The sequence below is a fragment of the Salmo salar genome, chromosome 21 (assembly GCF_965601325.2).
Source record: "Salmo salar chromosome 21, fSalSal1, whole genome shotgun sequence".
Lineage (NCBI taxonomy): Eukaryota > Metazoa > Chordata > Actinopteri > Salmoniformes > Salmonidae > Salmo > Salmo salar.
The window spans coordinates 49,936,873-49,962,898 of record NC_138311.1 but is presented as its reverse complement, the minus strand read 5'-3'; the positions used below and the strand labels follow the sequence as shown (position 1 = coordinate 49,962,898).

The 26,026-nt window shown below is 42.1% G+C and overlaps 1 protein-coding gene across 1 annotated transcript in view; it reads right to left on the bottom strand.

Annotated features, from left to right (window-relative positions):
* Positions 1-4,354: 4,354 nt before the first annotated feature.
* Positions 4,355-26,026, bottom strand: part of LOC106582445 (heparan-sulfate 6-O-sulfotransferase 3-B) — a 153,717-nt gene continuing 132,045 nt past the window's right edge. The window contains exon 2 of the mRNA XM_082967224.1: positions 4,355-6,541. Coding sequence (XP_082823350.1) covers positions 5,806-6,541 — 736 coding nt within the window. The 3' untranslated portion in view covers positions 4,355-5,805. The remainder of the gene's footprint in view (positions 6,542-26,026) is intronic.

Genomic DNA, 26,026 nt, shown 5'->3' with positions numbered 1-26,026 from the left:
GACTGCAGTGATAGATAAATCACAGCCGGCTGATCATATATTGAGTAGACTGGATTCAGTCTGGAAATTCTGGGTTTCGGATAGTTTTTCTGGGTCAGTCCTGGCAATAGTGTTTCAAATGGCATTATAACCATACAAGCTGCAAAACCATGCAACACAATGATGTTAACATGTTGTTATACTGTTGGTATGCTGAAATTAAATCAATAAAATGTCATCACTGTGTCAGTAAATATTGGACTAAAATATTGCCTCAAAATATCGGACTCAGGATAAAACACTGTCACCTATGAACATGCTATATAGCTATAGATTCAATAAGTATATCAGACTTTGATGCAGAGTGATTGCCCTTGTGATTAACTTAGAAAACCTGTCAACCCATTCCTCTCATATGGCTTGTGTACACCTGGGGGGAAGATCAGTAGAAAAGCCCAGAAAGCAGAAAGTAGTCTAGTCGTGTCTCTTTCAAGTCGTTACACACTTCTTGCTGTTAAACTTGAGAGTATAATACAATTGGGCCTTCTGGGTGTAAATGACGTGCTGAAGACATAATCTATTGGGCTGAGCCTACGATCCATGGAGCTTGAGGAGGACGGATGTCAGTAGACATGGTATGGAGGCAGAACATTCACAGTAATACAGTGATCCCACTGTGTGTACATCATGGAGACAGTAGACACGTGACTACCCGAGTAGTGTAAATCATCAGGGGAACATCCTCTCAAGGAAGTAAACTCAGGGTCGGAGAAGGAAGTCAACAGCAGGGCACAAAGTCCGTCAATATTGTTTCACAAGTGAATAATTAATCAGTGCTTTAGGGAAGAAATATACAGATGAAGTCGGAAGTTTACATACACCTTAGCCAAATACATTTATACTCAGTTTTTCACAATTCCTGACATTTAATCCTAGTAAAAATGTCCCTTCTTAGGTCAGATAGGATCACAACTTTATTTTAAGAATGTGAAATGTCAGAATAATATTAGAGAGAATGATTTATTTCAGCTTAAAGTTCTTTCATCACATTCCCAGTGGGTCAGAAGTTTACATACACTCAATTAGTATTTGGTAGCATTGCCTTTAAATTGTTTAACTTGGGTTAAATGTTTCGGGTAGCCTTCCACACGCATTCCACAATAAGTTGGGTGAATTTTGGCCCATTCCTCCTGACAGACCTGGTGTAACGGAGTCAGGTTTGTAGGCCTCCTTGCTCGCACACGCTTTTTCAGTTCTGCCTCAAATTTTCTATAGGATAGAGGTCAGGGCATTGTGATGGCCACTCCAATACCTTGACTTTGTTGTCCTTAAGCCATTTTGCCACTACTTTAGAAGTATGCTTGGGGTCATTATCCATTTGGAAGACCCATTTGCAACCAAGCTTTAACTTCCTGACTGATGTCTTGAGATGTTGCTTCAATATATCCACATCATTTTTCTTCCTCATGATGCCATCTATTTTGTGAAGTGCACCAGTCCCTCCTGCAGCAAAGCACCACCACAACATGATGCTGCCACCCCCGTGCATCACGGTCGGGATGGTGTTCTTCGGCTTACAAGCCTCCCCTTTTTCCTCCAAACATAACGATGGTCATTATGGCCAAACAGTTCTATTTTTGCTTCATCAGACCAGAGGACATTTCTCCAAAAAGTACGATCTTTGTCCCCATGTGTAGTTGTAAACCGTATTCTGGCTTTTTTATGGCGGTTTTGGAGCAGTGGCTTCTTCCTTGCTGAGCGGCCTTTGAGGTTATGTCGATATAGGACTCGTTTTACTGTGGATATAAATACTTTTGTACCTGTTTCCTCCAGCATCTTCACAAGGTCCTTTGCTGTTGTTCTGGGATTGATTTGCACTTTTCGCACCAAAGTACGTTCATGGTGTGAATACTTGTATACTATTGTTTGTACAGATGAACGTGGTACTTTCAGGCATTTGGATATTGCTCCCAAGGATGAACCAGCCTTGTAGAGGTCTACAATTTTTTTTCTGAGGTCTTGGCTGATTTCTTTTGATTTTCCCATGATGTCAAGCAAAGGCACTGAGTTTGAAGGTAGGCCTTGAAATACAGCCACAGGTACACCTCCAATTGACTGAAATTATGTCAATTAGCCTATTAGAAGCTTCTAAAGCCAATAAATAATTTTCAGGAATTTTCTAAGCTGTTTAAAGGCACAGTCAACTTAGTGTATGTAAACTTCTGACCCACTGTAATTGTGATACAGTGAATTATAAGTAAAATTGCTTGTGTCATGCACAAAGTAGATGTCCTAACCAACTTGCCAAAACTATAGTTTGTTAACAAGAAATTTGTGGAGTGGTTGAAAAATGAGTTTTAATGACTGCAACATACGTGTATGTAAACTTCCGACTTCAACTGTATGTATGTCAATGGATTTTAGATGTCAAAATTACCTGATTGTATAAGGATCCATGTGTGTAGGTGGACCCCGTTTGTTCACAACTGCCAACATCGTAGTAAATCAATAGTTATTTCACATTGCCAGTCTGTACACAATAATAATCCAGTCATCTGAATTTGCTCAAGTGAATGCAGTAAGATTGGGTCCACAGAGAAGGAGCACGGAGAAGAATACAGGACATGTTCTGTTTACTTTCCCTGTTTGTGGGGAGGAGTCATTTCCCCTCTTAAACATCAAGGCCAGGAAGGGTTAGAGGAAGACAGAGGGATCTGTAGAGAGTAGACAGTGGAGTTTGTCTGTCCAGTTGTGTTGTGGAAAGTCAGTTCTTCCTGTCTTGATTAGAACCTTAAAATAAACACATTGTAGTGTGTTTAAGGGCGGCAGGTAGCCTAGTGGTTAGAGCGTTGGGCCAGTGACCGAAATGTTGCTGGATTGAATCCCAAGCTGTCAACTAAAAATCTGTTGTTCTACCCCTAAACAAGGCAGTTAACACACTGTTCCCCGGTAGGCCGTCATTGTAAATAATAATTTGTTCTTAACTGACTTGCCTAGTTAAATAAAGGTTACATTTCCCCCCTTAAAAATTAAATTTCCTGCATGGTGAGAAGCTTGTCTCAGGCAGGTACAGTAGTAGTCAAATCAGTGTCTGATAAGCAGACCAATATTTCCTTACCTTGTTACTGCTGAATAACAGCAAGTGGAAGAGACTGGTGATTGTCTAGTTCATGTACTGTATATTGACTATCATTTCTGGACCAGAACATTCTGAATTATTTTCCCTTGTCCCTTAGCGATAATCTTACTATAGCAGGAGGAAAGGACACTGAATATTTAGTGTTCCTCTCAATGGACCTCACCTGTTTGTCTATTTTTGGTGATTTACAATACTTACATGTATATCTGTTAGACCTTGGTTCAAATACTATTTTAATTATTTAAATGAGTTTCAAATACATTTCAAAGTAAGTATTCTGATATTAGTGGTAAATGCACTTGGAAAGTATTGGTATGCATTTGAACCCAAGAGTATTTGAAATAATATATTTGGAAATAAATATTTGAAAATATTTTGAAATAGTACACTATTTATAGGAAAGTATTTTGGGAAAAAAAAAAGGTTCAAATATTTCCAATTGAAGTAGTTGACTTTGGCCACATTATTCGAAAATACTCAAATACACATAAAGTAAGTATTTAAAGAACAAATAATTCAATTCACATTTAATTTGAACCCAGGTCAGATCTCTTATTGAAATAAAACCCACTGGAGACAGACACAGTATGACATAAAGTACATCAACTAAAAGGATACTTTATTATGATCCATGAATATCAAAATATTGATGGAAAAAATAAAGGCTAAAATTTAGCTAACACAACCAATGCTAATAATTCATGTAAACACGGTTATATTTGCATATTGACAGTGCATAGCCTACTGATGAAGAAGAGGTACAGTATGTTGGATGCCTGGTCACATTACTGGGACAGTGTTTATTTGGGCTGTTTACTAACATGGCCGAACCTAGTGCTTGTAAACGGAATTACATTTAAATATTGAGATCTCATGTATGCTGTTAAATGTCCTTCAATAACATTTCTAATGAATCTGGTTTTATACAAGTGATTCCAGTCAGAAATTGGTCATGGTTGATCAAGGCATTTATTTCTAATATCTGAAGTAGTATTCACCCAGCTTTGTAGACCTGACAAGAACATTGCTGATAAAGTATGACACGTCAAATGGAATAAAGACTGCCCTTTTCATACACAATCATTTGAACAGGAACATACAGATTCATACATTTAGAAAGTTAACCTTGAACACCACTCCCCAGAGTGATGGTATATAACCCTTTTCCTTTAAGACAAACCTCTTTTGCAATACATAAATGTAAGATTATCTGTTATTCAAAGATGTGCACTTAAGTTGAATGACAGTTGAAGTTTATTCCAATCACTCTTTCACAACATGGCCTATCACAGGGATTAGGGAATGGCAGTACAATATCTAGTGTGACATGACCTTTTTAGGTCCAGTTTCATCACTTCATTTACACAGAGATCATAGGTTTTGAAATATTAATTTCAGACTTTCCAGACTTTGCATCAATATATACATCACATTACTGTAAGTTTGAGCAGATAACAACTACATGAAAATAAGATGTTGTTTTTGTCAGGGCGATTTATTCACAGCACATTCCAACCTTTTGAAAGAAAAGTGAAAAAACACTCATGGTATTGTATCCATAATGTTGATTTGAAAATGATGAGGTAATGTATTAACATAGTAGGTGTGTTAGCTCAATGGCATTGTAACCAATATACAATGATGACAAAAACACACACATGCATGAGAGCACACACACACACATACCAGTATAATAATTTATTAGCTCAAACAATTATCTAAAACGCAAAGGACTAGTTTCCCCGCAACCAGATCCTGCGTATTCTTGGTCAAAAAAGCACTTTCAATAGAGATGATTAATTTAGCAGGCTTTTTAGTCCAAGCGCAGGCCTAATATGGATCATGGATTAGTATTACATTACAGTAAATCTACTAATTGGATACAAACTAACGTAAACAACATAAACAATTCCACTCACAGGTTAAGGTTAATGGACCAAAACTGTGCTCAGTGATCAGACAGAACTATCAAATCAGAAGTAAATTAATATTTGAATGAAAATATTGTCATTGGAGAGTTGGATTGCTCATAACAGAACAACACATCAGATTAGCTGATCCAACAGTGCTGTTGGCGTGGGCTCCACAAACATGGCAAACCACGGAGTGTGACGTCGTGAGCACGAGGGCCCAAAGCTGATAACAGAGTAAGGTGTTTAGATGACTATTGCATAGTCTGCCTACTGCCATAATCTGTTTAACATCGGATTATTAGTGTGCATGTAAACATACTCACTAAATTGCAATTAAAAAAAGTAATTACAAGCAGCGCCTTTTGATTGTGTTCTCTTTAAGAGTTATCACAACCTGCATGATTAATACTAACTATGACTGATAGAGTTATCACAACCTGCATGATTATAGCTAACTATGACTGATAGGCAGGAAAGGGCAGGAGCACCAAAACAAACCAAGAAACTTTAGCAGAGCTGAAACTGAGAAAGAGAGAGAGATAGTAGACAGAAATAGAGAAAGAGGGGGGGAGAGTAGACAGAGGTGGGAGAGAGAGAAAGAGAGGAGATAGAGAGTGAGAGAGAGGAGAGATGGGGGGGGAGAGAGAGAGAGAGAGAGAGAAAGAAAGAAAGAGAGATAAAGAGAGAGGGAGATAGAGACAGAAAGAGAGAGAGTACCATGTGAGAATGGCTGTTCTGTGACCTATCTCTGGGTGTGTGGTCAGGAGTGGGACCTCACCAGCGAGCCACCTGGCTGGTGTAGTCTTCGGTGGTGGTGGCCAGCTCGTCTCCGCCCCCTCCCCCGCCCACCTGTCGTTTGGGGAGAGAGTCCCTGCTCTGCTCCCTCTGCTCCCGCAGCCAACGGCGCTCCTCGCGCCTCTTCAATCGCTCCTCCTGGTGCTGGCGCTGGCGGGTGTATTGGAAGCGCTGGAGAAACAGGTCCTTTGCGTACTCGTACAGCTGCACGTCCAGGTAGTTTAGCTCCTCGATGCGGCGGCGCACAACCTCGCTCAGGTCCACGTTGGCGGCGCGCGTGCTGTTGATCTGCGTGAAGGCGGCGATGAAGCGCAGGCTAAACGTCCTCTCAAACAGGTACTGCGTCTTGCGCTGGAACTCGGTCAGTCCGTAGAAGGCCATGTTCTTCAGGTTGTTCATGGCACTACCCAGCAGAATGTGGTTGCGCTCACTCTCGTTCATGGATAACAGGTTGTAGCAGCCCACCAGGCTGAGGTCGGCCAGCATGCGCACCTGCCGGTTGTTGGCTAGGTTAGACGGGCAGTCCATGAACTCGGTCAGGGTGACGCCCAACCAGTCGTCGCCGCTGTAGCAGGTGGGCAGTTCGTCCTGCGTGGGCGAGCGCCCGTCACACATGTGCAGGGAGGTCTTCCAGGTGGCGCCGCGCTGCACGTGCTTCCACTCGCTCAGGTAGCGGGAGACAGGGTCACGCAGCATGGTTATGTAGTAGAAGTTCCTGCAGACAAAATAAACAGTCAGAGAGCTGTGAACACATCAACATCACACAGGCCCACGCAAAATTGTACTGACAAGTGGTGACTTTTGTGTCTGTGTAGTACACTTAAAGGTTGGATGCTAATTACCAAACTGAAACTTGAGAGATTCTCAGAGAGGTCTGTTCCCCTACTGTCCTTGAACATGTATGTTCTTTATGGTGTCAATATCGTGAATATCAACAAAGTCATGTTTTAGAAGTCATCTGAGGTATGTGTTCATACTTTGATAATATTACAGTACTCATGAGCATGTCAAGTCATCAGAAATAGCCTGAAGCACAAACCTAGTTGGCCAAGTATGTATATAAAACATATCAGATCCATCCTGGTTCATTTGAATGAGGAGGAGGTGTTTGTGACAGAAGTATTTTGCAGTCCTAATCAAGTGCTTTACCCATCAGTTAACTACCAAACTGAGCTACACGTTTTACAGGAGACATTCCAGTAGCACTTTGGTGGAGAGGAGAGCTGTTAAATGAAAGATACTTTTTTTTAGACACATCACTGCCTCTCCTGCAGAGAGGGACAATCTCCTCAGTCCATGTAAGCCTAGGTACAGCCACGGAACATGGAAAATGTCACGTGTGCTCCCTCTCTGGCCTCTAGGTCACCAGGTTGCTCGTTATGGCGCACAACTGTCACCATCGTTACGCGCACCTGCGCATCATCAGACTCACCTGGACTCCAACACTTCCCTGATTACCTTCCCTATATATGTCACTCCCTTTGGTTCCTTCCCCAGGCGCCATTGTTTCGGTTCCAGTGTTAAGTCTGTGTGTTGGCTGTGTTTCTTTTCTCTTAAAAAACACTCACTCCCTGAACTTGCTTCCTGACTCTCAGCGCACATTGCTACAGAAGAAAAATGTGGAATCTTTATTGAAATTCAACAGATTCCTGTAGTGTCAACTTAAAGGACATTCATAGGAGAAGAACACTGTAAAGGCTACAGTAAAATCGGAGAATGTGCTGGAAAATCGAGACCAGTAAGTAACGTAGTACAAAGTGAAAACACTGTCTAAAAGCTATGGAGAACAAACCCTGAAACTTACTCAAAAATATGTAGGTAGTAGGAATGATAGACAGTACAGTTCCACAATACTGGCCAGCTCCAAATGGCCAAACACATATAAGAGGATTCATAATGTTTTCGGCACTGTACTTTGCAAAGAGCGCTGTCCATTTATACAAATTACCACAAGGCTTTTTGACAACTTCAAAGGAAAAACATCAGACTCCCAAACAGGGCCACCATGCACCCCAAAAATGTGAAATGGCACGAGAACGAAGTACATGAGGAAGGGTTAGGGGTGGAGAATGTAGCATTTTTTAAACACCGGAAACAGCATTTTCTAGCAAACTAGTGCCATAACCATTATGCTTAATTCTATGTAAAAAAAAATATATTTTTCTGCATATCTAAGCGTACCTCTTCAGCTGTCTGTATCCTCCTGAACGGTGGTATATTATTTTTAAAGAAACTAAATATGCTTCTCTGCATTTGCTAAAATGTGGGTCAAAGACTGAAAGGAATGTGTCTTATACAGTACATTTAGTAATTGCTTGCTTTTCTAAAGTCTACCAAGATAGTTAGACAAGCTAGCTACTTGAAATTGATTGATAGCCTGAAATGGCTTCTTGGTAGGTGTTAACAGTTTGGGAGTCTGGGAACCTATCTGGGCTAGCTAAAGCCAAGTCCATAACATTTCTTGGTGGCTATTAGTATTACAGAGAAACAAAACAAAACAATTATTTTTGTATTTTTAGATATATATTTATTTTTATAAACAGGACAAATCTGACGGGGCATGTGCCCCTGTGTCCTGTATGGGCATGACAACACTGCTCCCAAACTCCAGGAATGTTAGTCAAGGCTGAGGTGACCTCCTCTGAGTGCCAGTGAATATTACATTGCCGCATTCGGATGTGACCCAGGAGAACAGATTGGCTGGATAAAGTGGGATGTGACCCAGGAGAACCGACTGGCTGGATAAAGTGGGATGTGACCCAGGAGAACCGACTGGCTGGATAAAGTGGGATGTGACCCAGGAGAACCGACGGGCTGGATAAAGTGGGATGTGACCCAAGGGACTTCACACTGACTCCAAAGCTGCTCAGCTTTTCACGTACACCATAAACACACACACAGGTAAACAGATACATTCCCACGGAGGCACGCACACACTGACACACACACTCATCCCGCAGGATTTTAACCAATGGGGATTTTAAACCACTCTTTAGTCTTCTGTATTCTGAGATGCCCTGTTCCTTGAATTCTGCTCTAACAACTACACATTCTATTTCAGTACTGTTAAATTAGCCCTATTTCTGGCCCCCTGTCAATACTGTTAAATTAGCCCTATTTCTGGCCCCCTGTCAATACTGATAAATTAGCCTTATTTCTGGCCCCCTGTCAGTATTGTTACATTAGCCCTATTTCTGGCCCCCTGTCAGTACTGTTAAATTAGCCCTATTTCTGGCCCCCTGTCAGCACTGTTAAATTTGCCCTATTTCTGGCCCCCTGTCAGTACTGTTAAATTAGCCCTATTTCAGGCCTCCTGTCAGTACTGTTAAATTAGCCCTATTTCAGGCCTCCTGTCAGTACTATTAAATTAACCCTATTTCAGGCCTCCTGTCAGTACTGTTAAATTAGCCCTATTTCTGGCCCCCTGTCAGTACTGTTAAATTAGCCCTATTTCTGGCCCCCTGTCAGCACTGTTAAATTAGCCCTATTTCTGGCCCCCTGTCAGTCCTGTTAAATCAGCCCCTGCTCTGGAAAAATAAGAGTGCTGAGATTGCAATAGTGTCATGACCATAGTCATAGTCTGCAAGGATACACCACGCAGAAACATTGTATTTCTACAATCTAGATGACTTCACTTGAAGACTACACACTGTCCTGCCAAATGGACTCATTATTCACTAGCAACAGTCATGGCAACAATATCCACTGAATATTAGCCGAATATAACAGTTTTTTTCTGTCTCTCTCAGCAACACATGGCATGTTCACATTAGTAAGATACTATTATTAAATTACACTAAACATGTAGTCTTGAAAAGGTGTTTGTTCGTTATACATCATGGTTACTCCGATTTTCACTAAATCAACTATTGTGGGGAAAGGTACTGTATACCCTTACATTCCAATAACTCCCCTGTGATGTGCCATGGCATCAGTATGCATGGGTGCAGAGAGCCCCCTCTCTCTCTCCCACCACGTGGTGAGATGGCACTGTGTCAGGCAGTAAGCTGTGATTAGAGCCCCGCTGGCAGCAGCTGTACCCTGGCTCTTCTCTTCATACTGGAGTTGGTCGTTCAGCCGCAGCAGACAGACAGACAGACAGACACACATATCCTCATTAGCCTGTCTCAGGGACATAAACACATGAAGCAAGTGTTGCCTGAGCACGCCGACACGCTCAAAGGTCATACGTGTGCACCATCAGTGTCACGGAACATCAGCATCAAAGCGTCTACATCGCTGCCGCCTCAGAGAGAGAAGCCCCTGCATACCATAGGCTTCAGACAGGGGAGGTGAGTCGGCCCAGCGAGCTACCTCCCTTCCGCCCTTCTCCCTTCCTCCGTCCTAATCACTTCTTATAGCCATCGTCTGCAATCACACGTTGAATTGACACTTGCTATCTTGAATCTTCAGATGGAATAATTTGGAGTTTTGTTAATATGTTGACGTAATGTCACCACGAGGCAGAGATATTTGACGTTCCAACCAAATGTTAAGTTCGGAGGCCGTCTGAACCCCAGTTAATCATAAATCAATAATGGATGTGAAGCATATTGCATCTCAGTCAGCTGCGGAATGCTCATCTGAAAGGCAGTATCACGAGTCACTGGAGCGAAGACTAACGGGTCATTAACATGGAAGAAGCGTACAAGAACATATGGATCCAAATAAGGCTGAGAGGAAACGATGCTGCTCAGATTAAATGAATGTTTCAACTTTTGTTGGAACTATACACTATTTTTTACATTTTATTTTTTATTTAACCTTTATTTAACTAGGCAAGTCAGTAAAGAACAAATTTTTATTTACACTGATGGCCTACCGAAAGGCAAAAGGCCTCCTGCAGGGACGGGGGCTGCGAGTAAAAATAAATACAATATAAATATAGGACAAAACACACATCATGACAAGAGAGACAACACTACATAAAGAGAGACCTAAGACAGCAACATAGCAAGGCAGCAACACATGACAACACAGCATGGTAGCAACACAACATGATAACAACATGGTAGCAACACAACATGGTAGCAGCACAACACATGGTACAAGCATTATTGGGCACACACAACAGCACAAAGGGAAAGAAGGTAGAGACAACAATACATCACACAAAACAGCCACAACTGTCAGTAAGAGTGTCCATGATTGAGTCTTTGAATGAAGAGATTGAGAAAAAACTGACCAGTTTGAGTGTTTGTTGCAGCTCTTTCCAGTCGCTAGCAGCAGCGAACTGAAAAGACGAGCGGCCCAGGGATGTATGTGCTTTGGGGACCTTTAACAGAATGTGACTGGCAGAACGGGTGTTGTATGTGGAGGATGAGGGCGGCAGTAGATATCTCAGATAGGTGGGAGTGAGGCCTAAGAGGTTTTTATAAATAAGCATCAACCAGTGTGTCTTGCGACGGGTATACAGAGATGACCAGTTTACAGAGGAGTATAGAGTGCAGCGATATGTCTTATAGGTCCCGTGTGGCTCAGTTGGTAGAGCATGGTGTTTGCAATGCCAGGGTTGTGAGGAAAAGTAAGGAAAAAAATGTATGAAATGTATGCATTCACTACTGTAAGTCGCTCTGGATAAGAGTGTCTGCTAAATGACTAAAATGTAATGTAAATGTTGTAATGTAAATGTTATAAGGAGCGATGGTTGTAAATCTGATGGCTGAATGGTAAAGAACATCTTGCCACTTAAGAGCACCCTTACCTGCCGATTTATAAATGATGTTTCTGCAATCTAGCATGGGTAGGATGGTCATCTGAATCAGGGTTAGTTTGGCAGCTGGGGTGAAAGTGTCACATCCTGACCAGTAAAAGGGGTTATTTGTTATTGTAGTTTGGTCAGGACGTGGCAGGGGGTATTTGTTTTATATGGTTCGGGCTGGTAGTTGGGTGTTTGATTTATTATTCCGGGTTTTGGGCACTGTTTTATGTTTATGTATTTCTATGTTTAGTCTAGTCATTTGTATTTCTATGTTTAGTTAATTGGGGGTTGGACTCTCAATTGGAGGCAGGTGTAGTTGCCTCTGATTGAGGGTCCTATAAATAGGTATGTGTTTGTATTAGTATTTTGTGGGAGATTGTTCTTGTTTAGCTATGTGTGCCTGACAAGACTGTCAAGTTCGTTTTGTGTTTTGTATACGTTTTTGGTGTTTTCCCTTCTTCACTTTAATAAAAGAAGATGAGTGTACATTTTCCTACCGCGTCTTGGTCTCAACCCTACGACAACCGAGACAGAATCTCCCACCAAACACGGACCAAGCAGCGGAGGAAGGAGCAACAGGTGGACTATCAGGGGAAATGGACTTGGGAGGAAATCTTGGAGGGAAAAGGCTCCTACACATGGGAGGAGATCCAGGCTGGAAGGGATCACCTCCCATGGAGACAGGTGGAAATAGAGAGGGAGGAACGGCGAAAGTGGAGCGAAGACCGGGAACGCTACAGGGGAACACGACTGGCGTTTAAACCGGAGAGGCAGCCCCAATAATTTTTTTGGGGGGGCACACAGGTAGTTTGGCTAGGCCAGGCAGTAGACCTAAGCCAGCTCCCTGTGCTTATTATGGGGAACGTATGGAGCGGAGAGCACTGAGGTATGCGGAAGTGCGCACGATCTCGCCCATGCGCACGCACAGTCCGGTGAGAGTGATCCCAGCCCCTCACAAGTGCCGTGCTAGAGTGGGCATCCAGCCTGGAAGGAGGATGCCTGCGCAGCGCATCTGGCCACCAGTGCGCCTCCTAGGTCCAGGCTACCCTACGCCTGCTCTGCGCCCGGCAACCATCAGGCCCCTGCACAGCCCAGTTCGCCCTGTGCCAGCACTTCGCTCGTGCAGGGCTACTAGTTCCATCCAGCCAGGACGGGTTGTGCAGGAGGTGCGATCGAGACCGCCAGTGCGCCTCCACGGCCTGGTATATCCAGTACCAGCACCACGCACCAGGCCTCCAGTGCGTCAGCCCAGTCCAATTCAGCCTGTTCCCGCTCCTCGCACTAGCCTTAAAGTGAGTGTCTCCAGTCTGGTACCTCCACTACCAGCCCCACGCATTAGGCTTCCAGTGCGTCAGCCCAGTCCTATTCAGCCTGTTCCTGCTCCTCGCACTAGCCTTAAAGTGCGTGTCTCCAGTCTGGTACCTCCACTACCAGCCCCACGCACTAGGCTTCCAGTGCGTCAGCTCAGTCCCGAGCTTCCGACGACAGTACTCCGTCCAGAGTGTCCGAAGACAGTGCCCCGTCCAGAGTGTCCGACGACAGTACCCCGTCCAGAGTGTCCGACGACAGTACCCCGTCCAGAGTGTCCGACGACAGTACCCCGTCCAGAGTGTCCGACGACAGTACCCCGTCCAGAGTGTCCGACGACAGTACCCCGTCCAGAGTGTCCGGCGACAGTACCCCGTCCAGAGTATCCGGCAACAGTACCTAGTCCAGAGTGTCCGGCAACAGTGTATAGTCCGGAACCGAATGAGACGGCCTACAGTCAGGAACCGAGTGAGACGGCCTACAGTCAGGAACCGAGTGAGACGGCCTACAGTCAGGAACCGAGTGAGTCGGCCTACAGTCCGGAACCGAGTGAGTCTGCCTACAGTCCGGAACCGAGTGAGTCTGCCTATAGTCCGGAACCGAGTGAGTCTGCCTATAGTCCGGAACCGAGTGAGTCTGCCTACAGTTCGGAACCGAGAGAGTCTGCCTACAGTCCGGAACCGAGTGAGTCTGCCTACAGTCCAGAGCTCCTAGAGTCATCCTACAGTCCAGAGCTCATAGAAGATAGTACAGGGTCTACAGTGACATGTGTCAGGCCGAGGTATTCGGCAGGAGTGGACTGGTCAGGGGGTGGTCTTAGCCCCGAGCCTAAGCCACCTCCAATGTAGGAGGAGGTTTGGGGAGGGGGGGGGGGGTGTATGCACGAGTGCCGTCGGTGACGGCAGCCACCCTCCCTTCCCTCCCTTTAGTTTAGGGGATTTCTTTTTGTTTTGGGGTGATTTTTGTTTATTTGTGTGAGGTGCATCCGGGGTCTGCACCTTTGGGGGGGGTTACTGTCATGTCCTGACCAGTAAAAGGGGTTATTTGTTATTGTAGTTTGGTAAGGACGTGGCAGGGGGTATTTGTTTTATGTGGTTCGGGCTGGTTGTGTTAGTAGTTGGATGTTTGATTTATTATTCCGGGTTTTGGGCACTGTTCTATGTTTATGTATTTCTATGTTTAGTCTAGTCATTTGTATTTCTATGTTTAGTTAATTGGGGGTTGGACTCTCAATTGGAGGCAGGTGTTTTCTAGTTGCCTCTGATTGAGGGTCCTATAAATAGGTACGTGTTTGTATTAGTATTTTGTGGGAGATTGTTCTTGTTTAGCTATGTGTGCCTGACAAGACTGTCCAGTTCGTTTTGTGTTTTGTATACGTTTTTGGTGTTTTTCCTTCTTCACATAAATAAAAGAAGATGAGTGTACATTTTCCCGCTGCGTCTTGGTCTCAACCCTACGACAACCGTGACAGAAAGAACAGCGACAACAATAGAGGAAACCAAGTCTAGATTTAACTTTAGCCTGCAGCTTTGATATGTGTTTTGAGAAGGACAGTGTACCATCTAGCCATACTCCCAAGCTCTAAACCCTCAGAGCTAGTACACTCCTGTGGGGAGAGGGGCATTCTTCTTACCAAACCACATGACCTTTGTTTTGGAGGTGTTCAGAACAAAAGCATTAATTTTTAACCTTTATTTAACTAGGCAAGTCAGTTAAGAGCAAATTCTTATTTACAATGATGGCCTAGGAACAGTGCCTTGTTCAGGGGCAGAACAACAGATTTTTACCTTGTCAGCTCAGGGATTCGATTTAGCAACCTTTCAGTTACAGGTCCAACGCTCTAACCACTAGGCTACGTGCCACCCCTTAATTAACAGTAGAGAAAGCTTGTTGGACGATACGAAAGCTTTGTTATAGAGCATTTAACACAACACCTAGGGAGGAGCCACTATGCACCTGAAGAAGACGTCATATTTACTGAATCTGAGAACATCAGATACATAATATGCTTTTGAAATATCTGATGAATATCTGATTAAATTGTCAATTTATCTGTCTAGTATAACTTGAACTTTAATATCTATCAACATAATATGATTTTTTTTTTGCAGTTGCAATGGACAACGTGAAGTTAGTGTTATTCACTGCTTGGCATACAGTAGCTGCTTTACACTACCTGCTTTACAGTAGCTGAGGACTTATCAACACAGTATTTCTCTCTTGTAGGATTCCTTCCCCAAAATCAGGCTGTATAAATGCTCCACCACTCCACACAGGGACCCATCTGAGCAGATGGTAAACTACTATTCATTCAAGGCAGTGTCAGCTCAATAGCCAACTGGCTTTTAATTGCCAGTAATTAACCTTAATGACATGAGTCTAGCCCTCTGCCCCTCCATGATCACATGCTACTAAAAATGACAGTATACAGTACATTTAGCCCCATCACATGGTCTCTACTGTGGTGGGGGTCATAGGGGAAACTGGCTTCACACATCAACCAACTGAAATAAGTGAAGTGTGTGCATAACGTTGTTGCAGATGCCTGAAGGTAGACTGCCTGACAACAGGGGACAATCAATTATATTACAGATCTGTCTGCTAACATCAACTGTGCAGAATGTTGCTACTCTGTTACTACAGTATGTGGACCATTGTGATTCTGTAAGTAGGCAAGGCAGGCCTTGTCCAGAAACTGCAGCACCGAAGCCAACTGATCTCGTGTGAAGGAGATCTCCTGAGTGTTGTTTTATAAGAAATTACCTCATATCTTTCCCTTGAGGTTCTCACCCAATCTGTTCACTTGTTTTACTGCACCATGTATGGTTTACAACCGCTTAAGAAAAGCTTTGATCACCTTGTTTGCTAACCCACTGCAGTCTGATGGAAATAGACAGGGAACGTGAAGTGTGTGCTGAATCTATCTCCATGTTGTGTGGCTGATTAGACCTGCTCGACACCCTTTTCTGTGCCGCATCATGTAATAGAAATGAATATGCAACGAACTCCAGTGGCCTGCGCTCGAGGCCATTTCAGACAAGCGCGCTGCGTTTCATCTTGGACCTGGCGAAGCCTCAAACCTACTGCTCCCTCTCTCTGTATGAAGCTTGTTGCTCAGACTCTGCTTTTCAGAAGCCTCAGAAGTCAAACAGCTCTCTGTGCTGATACCTTCGTTCAAAGGCAGTCTCCGCTTATGAAAGAGATGTATCAGAGAGAAATTGATACGACAAAATAAAGCTTAAACTCAACTGAGCTTTAAGGTCTAATGCAGCCGTTTTTTTTTATCTCAATATAAAATAATTTCTAGGTCACAATTAAGTACATTACTGTGATTGTTTTTGATTAAAATTCTCAAAAAGACACAAAAAAATATTTGCAAAGAGTCATTTCTCAAGAGTGAACTTTGCTAGGACTGTCTGGGAGTGGTCTGTGGGGAGGAGAAACTGAAAACGAGCTGTTATTGGCAGAGAGGTTTGGAACGCTCATGCTTATTGGTCTATTAACTGCCGATTAACTGGTGATGTCACCAGGCAGGCCAAAACCATCCCACCAAAACAGGTTCAAATTTCAGGTGGTCTTTTCAAACAGCTCTTATCCTAAAAGGGCATTATCATCATTTTCACTATTTCACAATATTATTCCAACCTCATAGTGTGGAAATATATATAAAACACAGGAAAATCAGGTTTTAATATGCATTTCAAGTCATGCTTTTGGGACAGAACATTATTGTGAGTGCCTGTGTAAACTTGACTTATTATGCAAGTCAATCAATCAATCAAATGTATTTATAAACCCAGCCTAAAAACCCCAAACAGCAAGCAATGCAGGTGTAGAAGCACTGTGTCTAGGAAAATCCTAGAAAGGCCAGAACCTAGGAAGAAACCTAGAGAGGAACCAGGTGCCATTGTTCTTCCGACCTGTCAAGAATAGTCTTAATGAGCTTGATTTTACTCAAACCAATCAGTGACGTTATCCACAGAGCAAACACTGTGTTACAATTAGCGGTGATGATTTCCATTCCAAGTCCTTTGATGTCAAATATCCATGAAGACTGTCCAACAACAAGTGTTTTACCTGAGGAGAGGTTCTTCCTGTAGATGTATACCTCACTTGACTCCTGGCCTTTCCTCCGCTCTCCACTCTGCTTCTCCTCCATGTCCATGTCCTACAGACATCAGCACTCTGCTTCTCCTAAATGTCCTCCCTCAGGATTCCCAACCTTTCCTCTAAAGCAAAGGATTAATCACGCTTCTGATTCCAGTCGTCTATCTCTCCCACCACCTCCTTCGCTCTATTACCTCTCTCTCATATATATATATATACACACACACACACACACACACACACACACACACACACACACACACAGAGTTGAAGTCCGAAGTTTACATACACCTTAGCCAAATGAATTTAAACTCAGTTTTTACAATTCCTGACATTTAATCCTAGTAGAAGTTCCCTGTCCTAGGTCAGTTAGGATCACCACTTTATTTTAAGAATGTGAAATGTCAGAATAATAGTAGAGAGAATGACTTATTTCAGGTTTTATTTATTTCATCACGTTACCATATATATATATAAATATATGAACAACTGTGAAGCTTTCTTGTTGAATCTGGTTGTTTAAAAAGATACAATTGCTCTGAAATAAATTATCTCTATGCACTGTTGACTACAGTGGAGGCTGCTGAGGGGAGGACGGCTCACAATAACGGCTGGAACAGAGCAAATGGAATGGCATTGTATTTTATCCCATTCCACGTATTCCACTCCAGCCAACACCACCAGCCCGTCCTCTCCAATTAAGGTGCCACCAACCTCCTGTGATTTACTAAAAATAATAACCAAAATTCCAGCAGACAGTTTGATTTCATTGGGACAAACAAATTTAGTCTGCTATATGCCTGCCTTGCCCGAGATCGCAGTATCCAATGCAAGGAGAAATCAATTACTAATAAAGAACAGTGCTGACGGTCTTGGACGGTGTATTAGTTCAATCATACTCCCAGTAGAGGGACGATTAATTACTCTATGCTTCATTATTCATATTAGCAAGTTGTATTGGAACTCCACAGAAACACACTACTTTGTGTGTCATATACAGTGGGGTCTGGAATTATTGGATCCTCTGATAAAGATGAGCAAACAATACTGTATACAAATACTAATGTATATTGTATGCTAAAACATATTATTTTATACCAATACAATTGCTCAGTGAAAGATATTTTGTTTAACAAGTAATACAAAAAATGTAAAAAAAGATAGAGGTAAAATATCATTGGATCCCCTGTTTTCAGTGCTCCATCACCCCTCACCCTGCGAGGTTAATAACACTGAACCTTTTTCTAAAATGTTTTATGAGATTGGAGAACGAATTGGGAGGGATCTTAGACCATTGCTCCATACAGAATCCTTCCAGATCCTTGATATCCCTCTAATTCAAACCACAGGTTTTCAATTGGGTTCAAGTCTGGAAAATTTCGATTTTGTGGTCAATTAACCATTTCTTTGTAGATTTTGATGTGTGCTTGGAGTTGTTGTCTTGCTGGAAGATCCACTTGCGGCCAAATTTCAGCCTCCTGGCAGAGGCAACCAGGTTTTTGGCTAAAATGTCCAGGTACTTGGCCATATATCACATCCCCTCGTGCCTTATTGCTTAAATATCCTAGTTGTAGTTTGAAAAGAGCAGAGTTGGCGAGACTTGCGCTGTCTCTTGAGCTATTTTTATAGGCTACCTTTTAGGAGTGGGATGATGGGTGATCAGAAATATGGGTGATCATTATTCATTTCTAGGCAATGTAGTAAACTATAGCCTAATTATATTCAGGAAACCTAACCTATGGTCACCATAATAGCCTAACCTATGTGTTCACCATAGTAACTTAACCTATGGTCACCATAGTAACCTAACCTATGGTCACCATAGAAGCGTAACCTATGTGTTCACCATAGCAGCCTAACCTATGGTCACCATAGTAGCCTAACCTATGGTCACCATAGAAGAGTAACCTATGGTCACCATAGAAGAGTAACCTATGTGTTCACCATAGCAGCCTAACCTATGGTCACCATAGCAGCCTAACCTATGGTCTACACAGTAGAGTAACCTATGTGTTCACCATAGCAGCCTAACCTATGGTCACCATAGAAGAGTAACCTATGTGTTCACCATAGTAGCCTAACCTATGGTCACCATAGAAGAGTAACCTATGTGTTCACCATAGCAGCCTAACCTATGGTCACCATAGAAGAGTAACCTATGTGTTCACCATAGTAGCCTAACCTATGGTCACCATAGAAGAGTAACCTATGTGTTCACCATAGTAGCCTAACCTATGGTCACCATAGAAGCGTAACCTATGTGTTCACCATAGCAGCCTAACCTATGGTCACCATAGTAGCCTAACCTATGGTCACCATAGTAGCCTAACCTATGGTCACCATAGAAGCCTAACCTATGGTCACCCTGAGGAAGGCACAGTGATGCAGAAACGTTGGTAAATGCCCATTAAATTGCTGGGAGTTTATATATGGAGTGTGCGACTTTCTTTATTTTGATAGTTTATAGTTTATTCACCATAGTAGCCTAATATATGTGTTCACCATAGTAACCTAACCTATGGTAACCATAGTAACCTAACCTATGTGTGGGTTGTGCTTTTTCCTTGTCAGTCATGATTACATGTTTTTATTGCATTTCGACTGACGTTGGTTGAACGTCCCCTACTTCTTTTCATTATCAATATGTATTTACAGACACTGTAGTAAACTACAGTCTAATCATATTTCAGTTAACTGTGATTCTCTGCCCATGTAGGCAGTCTACTCCATTTCAATGAGATCACACATACTAGGCGCACATGAACTCACTCACAAAACTAGGAGAGGTAGGTTACTGAAGTTGAAGCAGTGAATTCTGAGTGTGTGAATAATGCAGAAATAATGTGTTTTTAATACAATAGGTATACAAACCAGAAAGACAACAGTTCCCAAATAATCGGCGAGTCAACAAAAATATCTTCATCCCAAAGTCGTCTGTCTGACTGACCGCCCGCTCCCGCCTGCTGCATGAAAAATGTTGACCACACCATAATGATCTCTGTAGGGACATGGCAGGTTCGTCAGAAATTCCGCGGGAATGCAGCGCTCAAGGCTTAAGAATCCATCTTTAACCCGTCTCCTCCCCTTCATCTACACTGATTGAAGTGGATACAACAACTGACATCATTAAGGGATCAGAGCTTTTATCTGGATTCATCTGATCAGTTTATGTCATGGAAAGAGCAGGTCTTCTTAATGTTTTGTACCCTCAGTGTATATTTCCACATTATAAGGTTGGAATAATACTGTGAAAATGATGATAATGCCCTTTTAGTGGAAGAGTGAAAGACCGTCTGAAGTTTCAGCCTGTTTTGGTGGGATGGAGTTTTGGCCTGTCTAGTGACATCACCAGGCGATAAATTAGTCAATAGACCAATAAGAAAAAGAGTTCCAAACCCCTCTGACAATAACAGCTAGTTTTCAGTTTTCCCCTCCCCAGTCCTAGCAATATTCTTACTGTAGCAATTGCGCTTTGCTAATAAGCTATTTTGGTTCCTTTTAAGACCATTTTAATTGAAAACTATCACAGTTAGGTACTTAATCGTTATCCAGTCATGATAAAAACGGTTGTATTGGACCTTTAACAAGGGCCCCATGACCAGTGAAAGCAAAATAGCCCCATAACATCAAAGATCAACCACCATATTTTACAGTAGGGATGAGGTATGTTCTGCATATGCATTTTTTCTTTTGAAAGGCCAAACCCACCTTAGCCAGTCAACAGCAGGACATTATAGGGATAGATAGGGGTGTGCCGCTGGTGCAGCCCTGGGCTAAACTACTGCTTCGCACAGCCTCAAGAGAACTCATCATCCTCAGCCTGCAAGCAAAACTGCATTCCAAACACACTGTGCACATTTTACATTTTTACATTTGAATCATTTAGCAGACACTCTTATCCAGAGCAACTTACAGTAGTGAGTGCATACTTTTTTGGTCCTTGGTCCCCCGTGAGAATCAAACCCACAACTCTGGCATTGCAAGTGCCATGCTCTACCAACTGAGCCACATTAACATAGACCACTGTACACACACTCAACTGCTTGTTATATACTATACATCGAACAAGCAGGGCAATGAATATAGTAGGAGCATCAGATGGCAGATTCTATTGAGGGCAAATAATGCCCTCTTGTTTCCACCATCGTCTTCGTCTCATTAACGCGGAAGAGGACTCCTGTGGGAGAAATCTGCTTCTCAGCAGGAGTGAGAAAAGCTTCCTCGCCAGTGTAGCTGCATGGAGTAGGACACACTGGCTTGTGGTCTCAGCTAGAGAGTGAAAGAAAGATAAAAGTGGTGCCCTGCTTGAAGCACCTCCTTGGGGATTTTCCTGGCCTGATGCCAATTAATAATTTCAGTACTACTGTACCCAGTAGCCCTGTAGCCCAGTAGCCCAGTAACCTAGGGTAGTTCACAATATTTATTTACTTCACCTTTACTTATCCAGGTAGGCCAGTTGAGAACAAGTTCTCATTTACAACTGCGACCTGGCATAAAAACTATAAAAATTGCCTCCTGCTGCGTTTCAGGCTACAGTTCCCACCTCAAATAAATCCTCTGCTGTTCAACTAACAAGGGATATGATTATCATTTTTGGACTCTAAAATTGTACTTAGGCTCCGATTATTGGTGACCTTCAATAGCACTGTCATATTTTGCGTTTCTGTTGACCATGATCTTAATACCAGTGTACATAATAAAGTTCCTACACCATTTGATCACTTCAGGAGATACCAGGGGAATTATTACATTTCATCCTACACAGCACAAAAGGCAGACCTGAATTTGTTTAGGTAACATTTTCATCTGAATCAATGACAACACATCATTATATTTTCAACAACTATAGTATGTACAGCAGTCAGGATGACAGACATGTTCCTTCTGATCTTTCACTGTCACATAGTAGAATAAGTACCGGAGGCATTATCACTTCCCCTCCCAAAGAGCACACACACACACACACACACACACACACACACACACACACACACACACACACACACACACACACACACACACCTTCACACACTAAGATGACCACTGAACTGCAGCCAGAGCAAACAATGCAATTGCATCACTGGATTTGGAGAACATAAACATTTCCACTCCCCTGAAAAAGTAATATATAACCTTGACAGAGATGAGTTCTACGCCAGGAGCAGCAATCGTTTATCATTTCCTCAGTTTCAGCCGGCGGTATTGCCAACGGTGAATGTTGTCAGAGTTTGCTATTTCTCTTGTTTAAGTAGGTAAAGCATGCTGGCAAATAGCACGACAACAGTATCACTAAATCACTAAAAACCTCTGCATTCCAAACATTTTGCTGTGTGTGGGCAGACTACAATTTAAATTGTATTACTGGTGGTTAAACTACGTCATTTTTCTATCCCTGTTTTTTACAAATGTATATCAATGTATTTGCATTTACGTAGGCTAATCCATTGACGAAAAGACATGACAACATTAGCACAACATTTTTTTGTTTTGTTTTTTTAACCTTTATTTAACTAGGCAAGTCAGTTAAGAACAAGTTCTTATTTGCAATAACAGCCTACCGGGGAACAGTGGCTGCCTTGTTCAGGGGCAGAACGACAGAGTTTTACCTTGTCAGCCAGGGGATTCAATCCAGAAACCTTTCGGTTACTGGCCAAACGCTCTAACCACTAGGCTACCTGCCGCCCTAAAGTTTCCCTAAACTACAATCAAGAAGCAGAAACTATCCCCCTGTACTTTTAATCTGGCATTATTACAGTATATGTACCAAATGTTCCTCTCCTGGTTATTGAAGACATTAGACAGAACTGGAACCGTAGAATCTGTTGGGAAGGAATGGGATGCGTGGGATAACGAGTGGGTTTTTCGTCACTGGTAATTTGGACGAATCACGATTTCGCAGGTGTTAGCATCTTTAGAATTTTGGAAGGGGAGGGGACACTCGGCCTGTAACTTGCAAAGAGAGAGGGTGGAGCTCCTAGTTTTGGTTCCACTCCTCGTTCTAGCATCTTTTCATCTCTTCTCTTAACACGTATGGACCCAGAACTTAGTTGAGCAGCTCACCAATTACTTGAGACTCTAGTTCTGGGTTAACTGAGATAGGAGACATGGTCTACTAATTAGAGTTTACAGCAGCCAGGCAGCATCTCATTCATTTCAAACTTGTCTTTTCTTCACTTGAAACATGAATTTCCTGACAATCATCATTTCACAACACGTCACTTGTCCGAAATATATATATACGGATTAGATGCAAAACACGAGGACAAAAACAACCAGGATGCACTATAATGAGAGAGAGAGTTTTGAAATAAGAATAATTTTATTACCACTCTTTGTGATAAGTTGTCTAGAGCAGCGATTCTCAACTGGTGGGTCGCAAATAAAAAATACTTAAACAACTAAAACAAAGTGGAAAGTGTTTAGAAAAGATAATTAACCTATATTATTAAATAATGTAAAACATTTTCTTCAATCACAGTATATTCAATAGCGTTATAAGCAGCGCTATTTAGCAAATTTGGTTGATTTTGTGGTATCAAACTAATGAGCTTTACATTCTTCATCAAGAATATGGGCAAAATGTAATTATTGACAATGAAAAAGGTGGGACTGTTGTTCCTTTGGCATATAATTTGTACTTTTACTATCAATATTGCATTAAACCTAGTTCTCCAGATTGCATTTTGGCAACAAAAACTGCAATGCGAATTTGGATAGCGACTGAGACAACCTGGTTCCATTTGGATCCCCGAGGCAAAACCAGTAGAGAACCACTGGTCTAGATGAGTTTGTTGTAAGAACCCTTTTCGAACAATACAAGAGGTCTAACCTGTATACACAATGTGTGCCTCTTAGAATGTAGTTAGTGCATGGAAATAGACTTACAACATATTGTATCTATATGGTCTAGAGAATGTAGGGCGTATCACAGCCATACGTATGGCTCTGGGGGTATAGTGAAGAATCATGTCTCATCATTCCTCAGAACTAACAGAACCATACAAACTGATCCATGTTGCTACTGTATGATACAAGCAAAGTGAGACCCAGCTTTCTCCAGTCCTTATGTCCTTAATAAATGACGTGAATCCTTGTTTTCTACTACTCTGGAAAAAAAATTACCACAGATAGTCTTTCTCCCGTACTGACTGTGCAGCAGATTCAAACCTTGATTAAAAACAAAGACTGATCAAATCAACACAGACAACTATCTTGCGTAACAGATGCTTCACCGAAGAGGTTTAAAAGGAATTACACAGTAGTTATACAGTATGCTACCATGTCTGACTTGCTCTCACAGAGGATACTACCATTGACACAGTTTGTATTTCAGATTTTGATTAACAGTAGGCCTATAACTGTGAGAGGCCTCCTATTTGTCAATAGTCATGTGACTCTTTCTGCATAAAATGTCCAATCTTTTGCAGATGTCTTTCACATGGTCATCAGTGAGTATCCTAATGCTATAGCCTATGGCCCATAAAGCGGCAGGGAAGATTTAGCAGTCTGCTTGACATTCATAAACCAGTAGTCTGTAAGGTTTTCATTTGGGGGGAAAACCACATACGTATGAAGGCAATTTAGGTCCTCCATTAAATATACATAAATACCCCTTGAACCTAATGTTATCTTACAACTAAAAGGCAAAGCCTTCAGAGTTTTTCAGATTCAATCTTAAAATCATTACATTTATAAAACTGGAAGTGCTATTACCAACTCAGCAGCGTTGCCTTTACATTTCAATTCAGAAGGAAATGACCAAACGTAGGAGCGTGCAATCATCAAGTTCTGAGACAGCCAGATGGATGCTGAATGAAATCTCATATACTGTTATTTCTACAGTTCCTCCACTGTATTTACACTGCTTACAAGAGCATGGTCTTCATTGACTCATTGTGGTAAATTGATTTCCGTCACTCTCCCTGGCACTTTCTACCAGGATGGTTTTTCCACCACGGCCACAGGAAGCCAGTGAGCATGGGATTTAACCTCTCTAGGGTAGGTGGCACCAAATCGTCCCACCTACGTAACAGCCAGTGTAATCCCGTGGCGCGTTATTCAAAAACCTCAAAAATGCAAAAACTACAATTTTTCAAACATATGACTATTTTACACCATTTTAAAGACAAGACTCTCGTTAATCTAACCACACTATCCGATTTCAAAAAGGCTTTACAACGAAAGCAAAACATTAGATTATGTCAGCAGAGTACCCAGCCAGAAATAATCAGACACCCATTTTTCAAGCTAGCATATAATGTCACATAAACCCAAACCACAGCTAAATGTAGCACTAACCTTTGATGATCTTCATCAGATGACAACCCTAGGACATTATGTTATACAATACATGCATGTTTTGTTCAATCAAGTTCATATTTATATCAAAAAACAGCTTTTTACATTAGCATGTGACTAGCATGTGACTAGCATTCCCACCGAACACTGCCGGTGAATTTACTAAATTACTCACGATAAACGTTCACAAAAAGCACAACAATTATTTTAAGAATTATAGATAAAGAACTCCTCTATGCACTCGATATGTCCGATTTTAAAATAGCTTTTCGGTGAAAGCACATTTTGCAATATTCTCAGTAGATAGCCCGGCATCACAGGGCTAGCTATTTAGACACCCAGCAAGTTTAGCACTCACCAAAGTCAGATTTACTATAAGAAAAATGTTATTACCTTTGCTGTCTTCGTCAGAATGCACTCCCAGGACTTCTACTTCAATAACAAATGTTGGTTTGGTTCAAAATAATCCATAGTTATATCCAAACAGCGGCGTTTTGTTCGTGCGTTCAAGACACTATCCAAAAAGGTAAATAAGGGTGACGAGCATGGCGCAATTCGTGACAAAAAAGTTCTAAATATTCCATTACCGTACTTCGAAGCATGTCAACCGCTGTTTAAAATCAATTTTTATGCCATTTTTCTCAGCGATAATATTCCGACCGGGAATCTGCGTTTAGGTAAACAGACGAAAGAAAATAAAGCATGGGGTCGACTCGGGCACGCGCCTAAGCCCATAGTAATCTGATCGGCCACTTGCCAAAAGCGATAATGTGTTTCAGCCAGAGG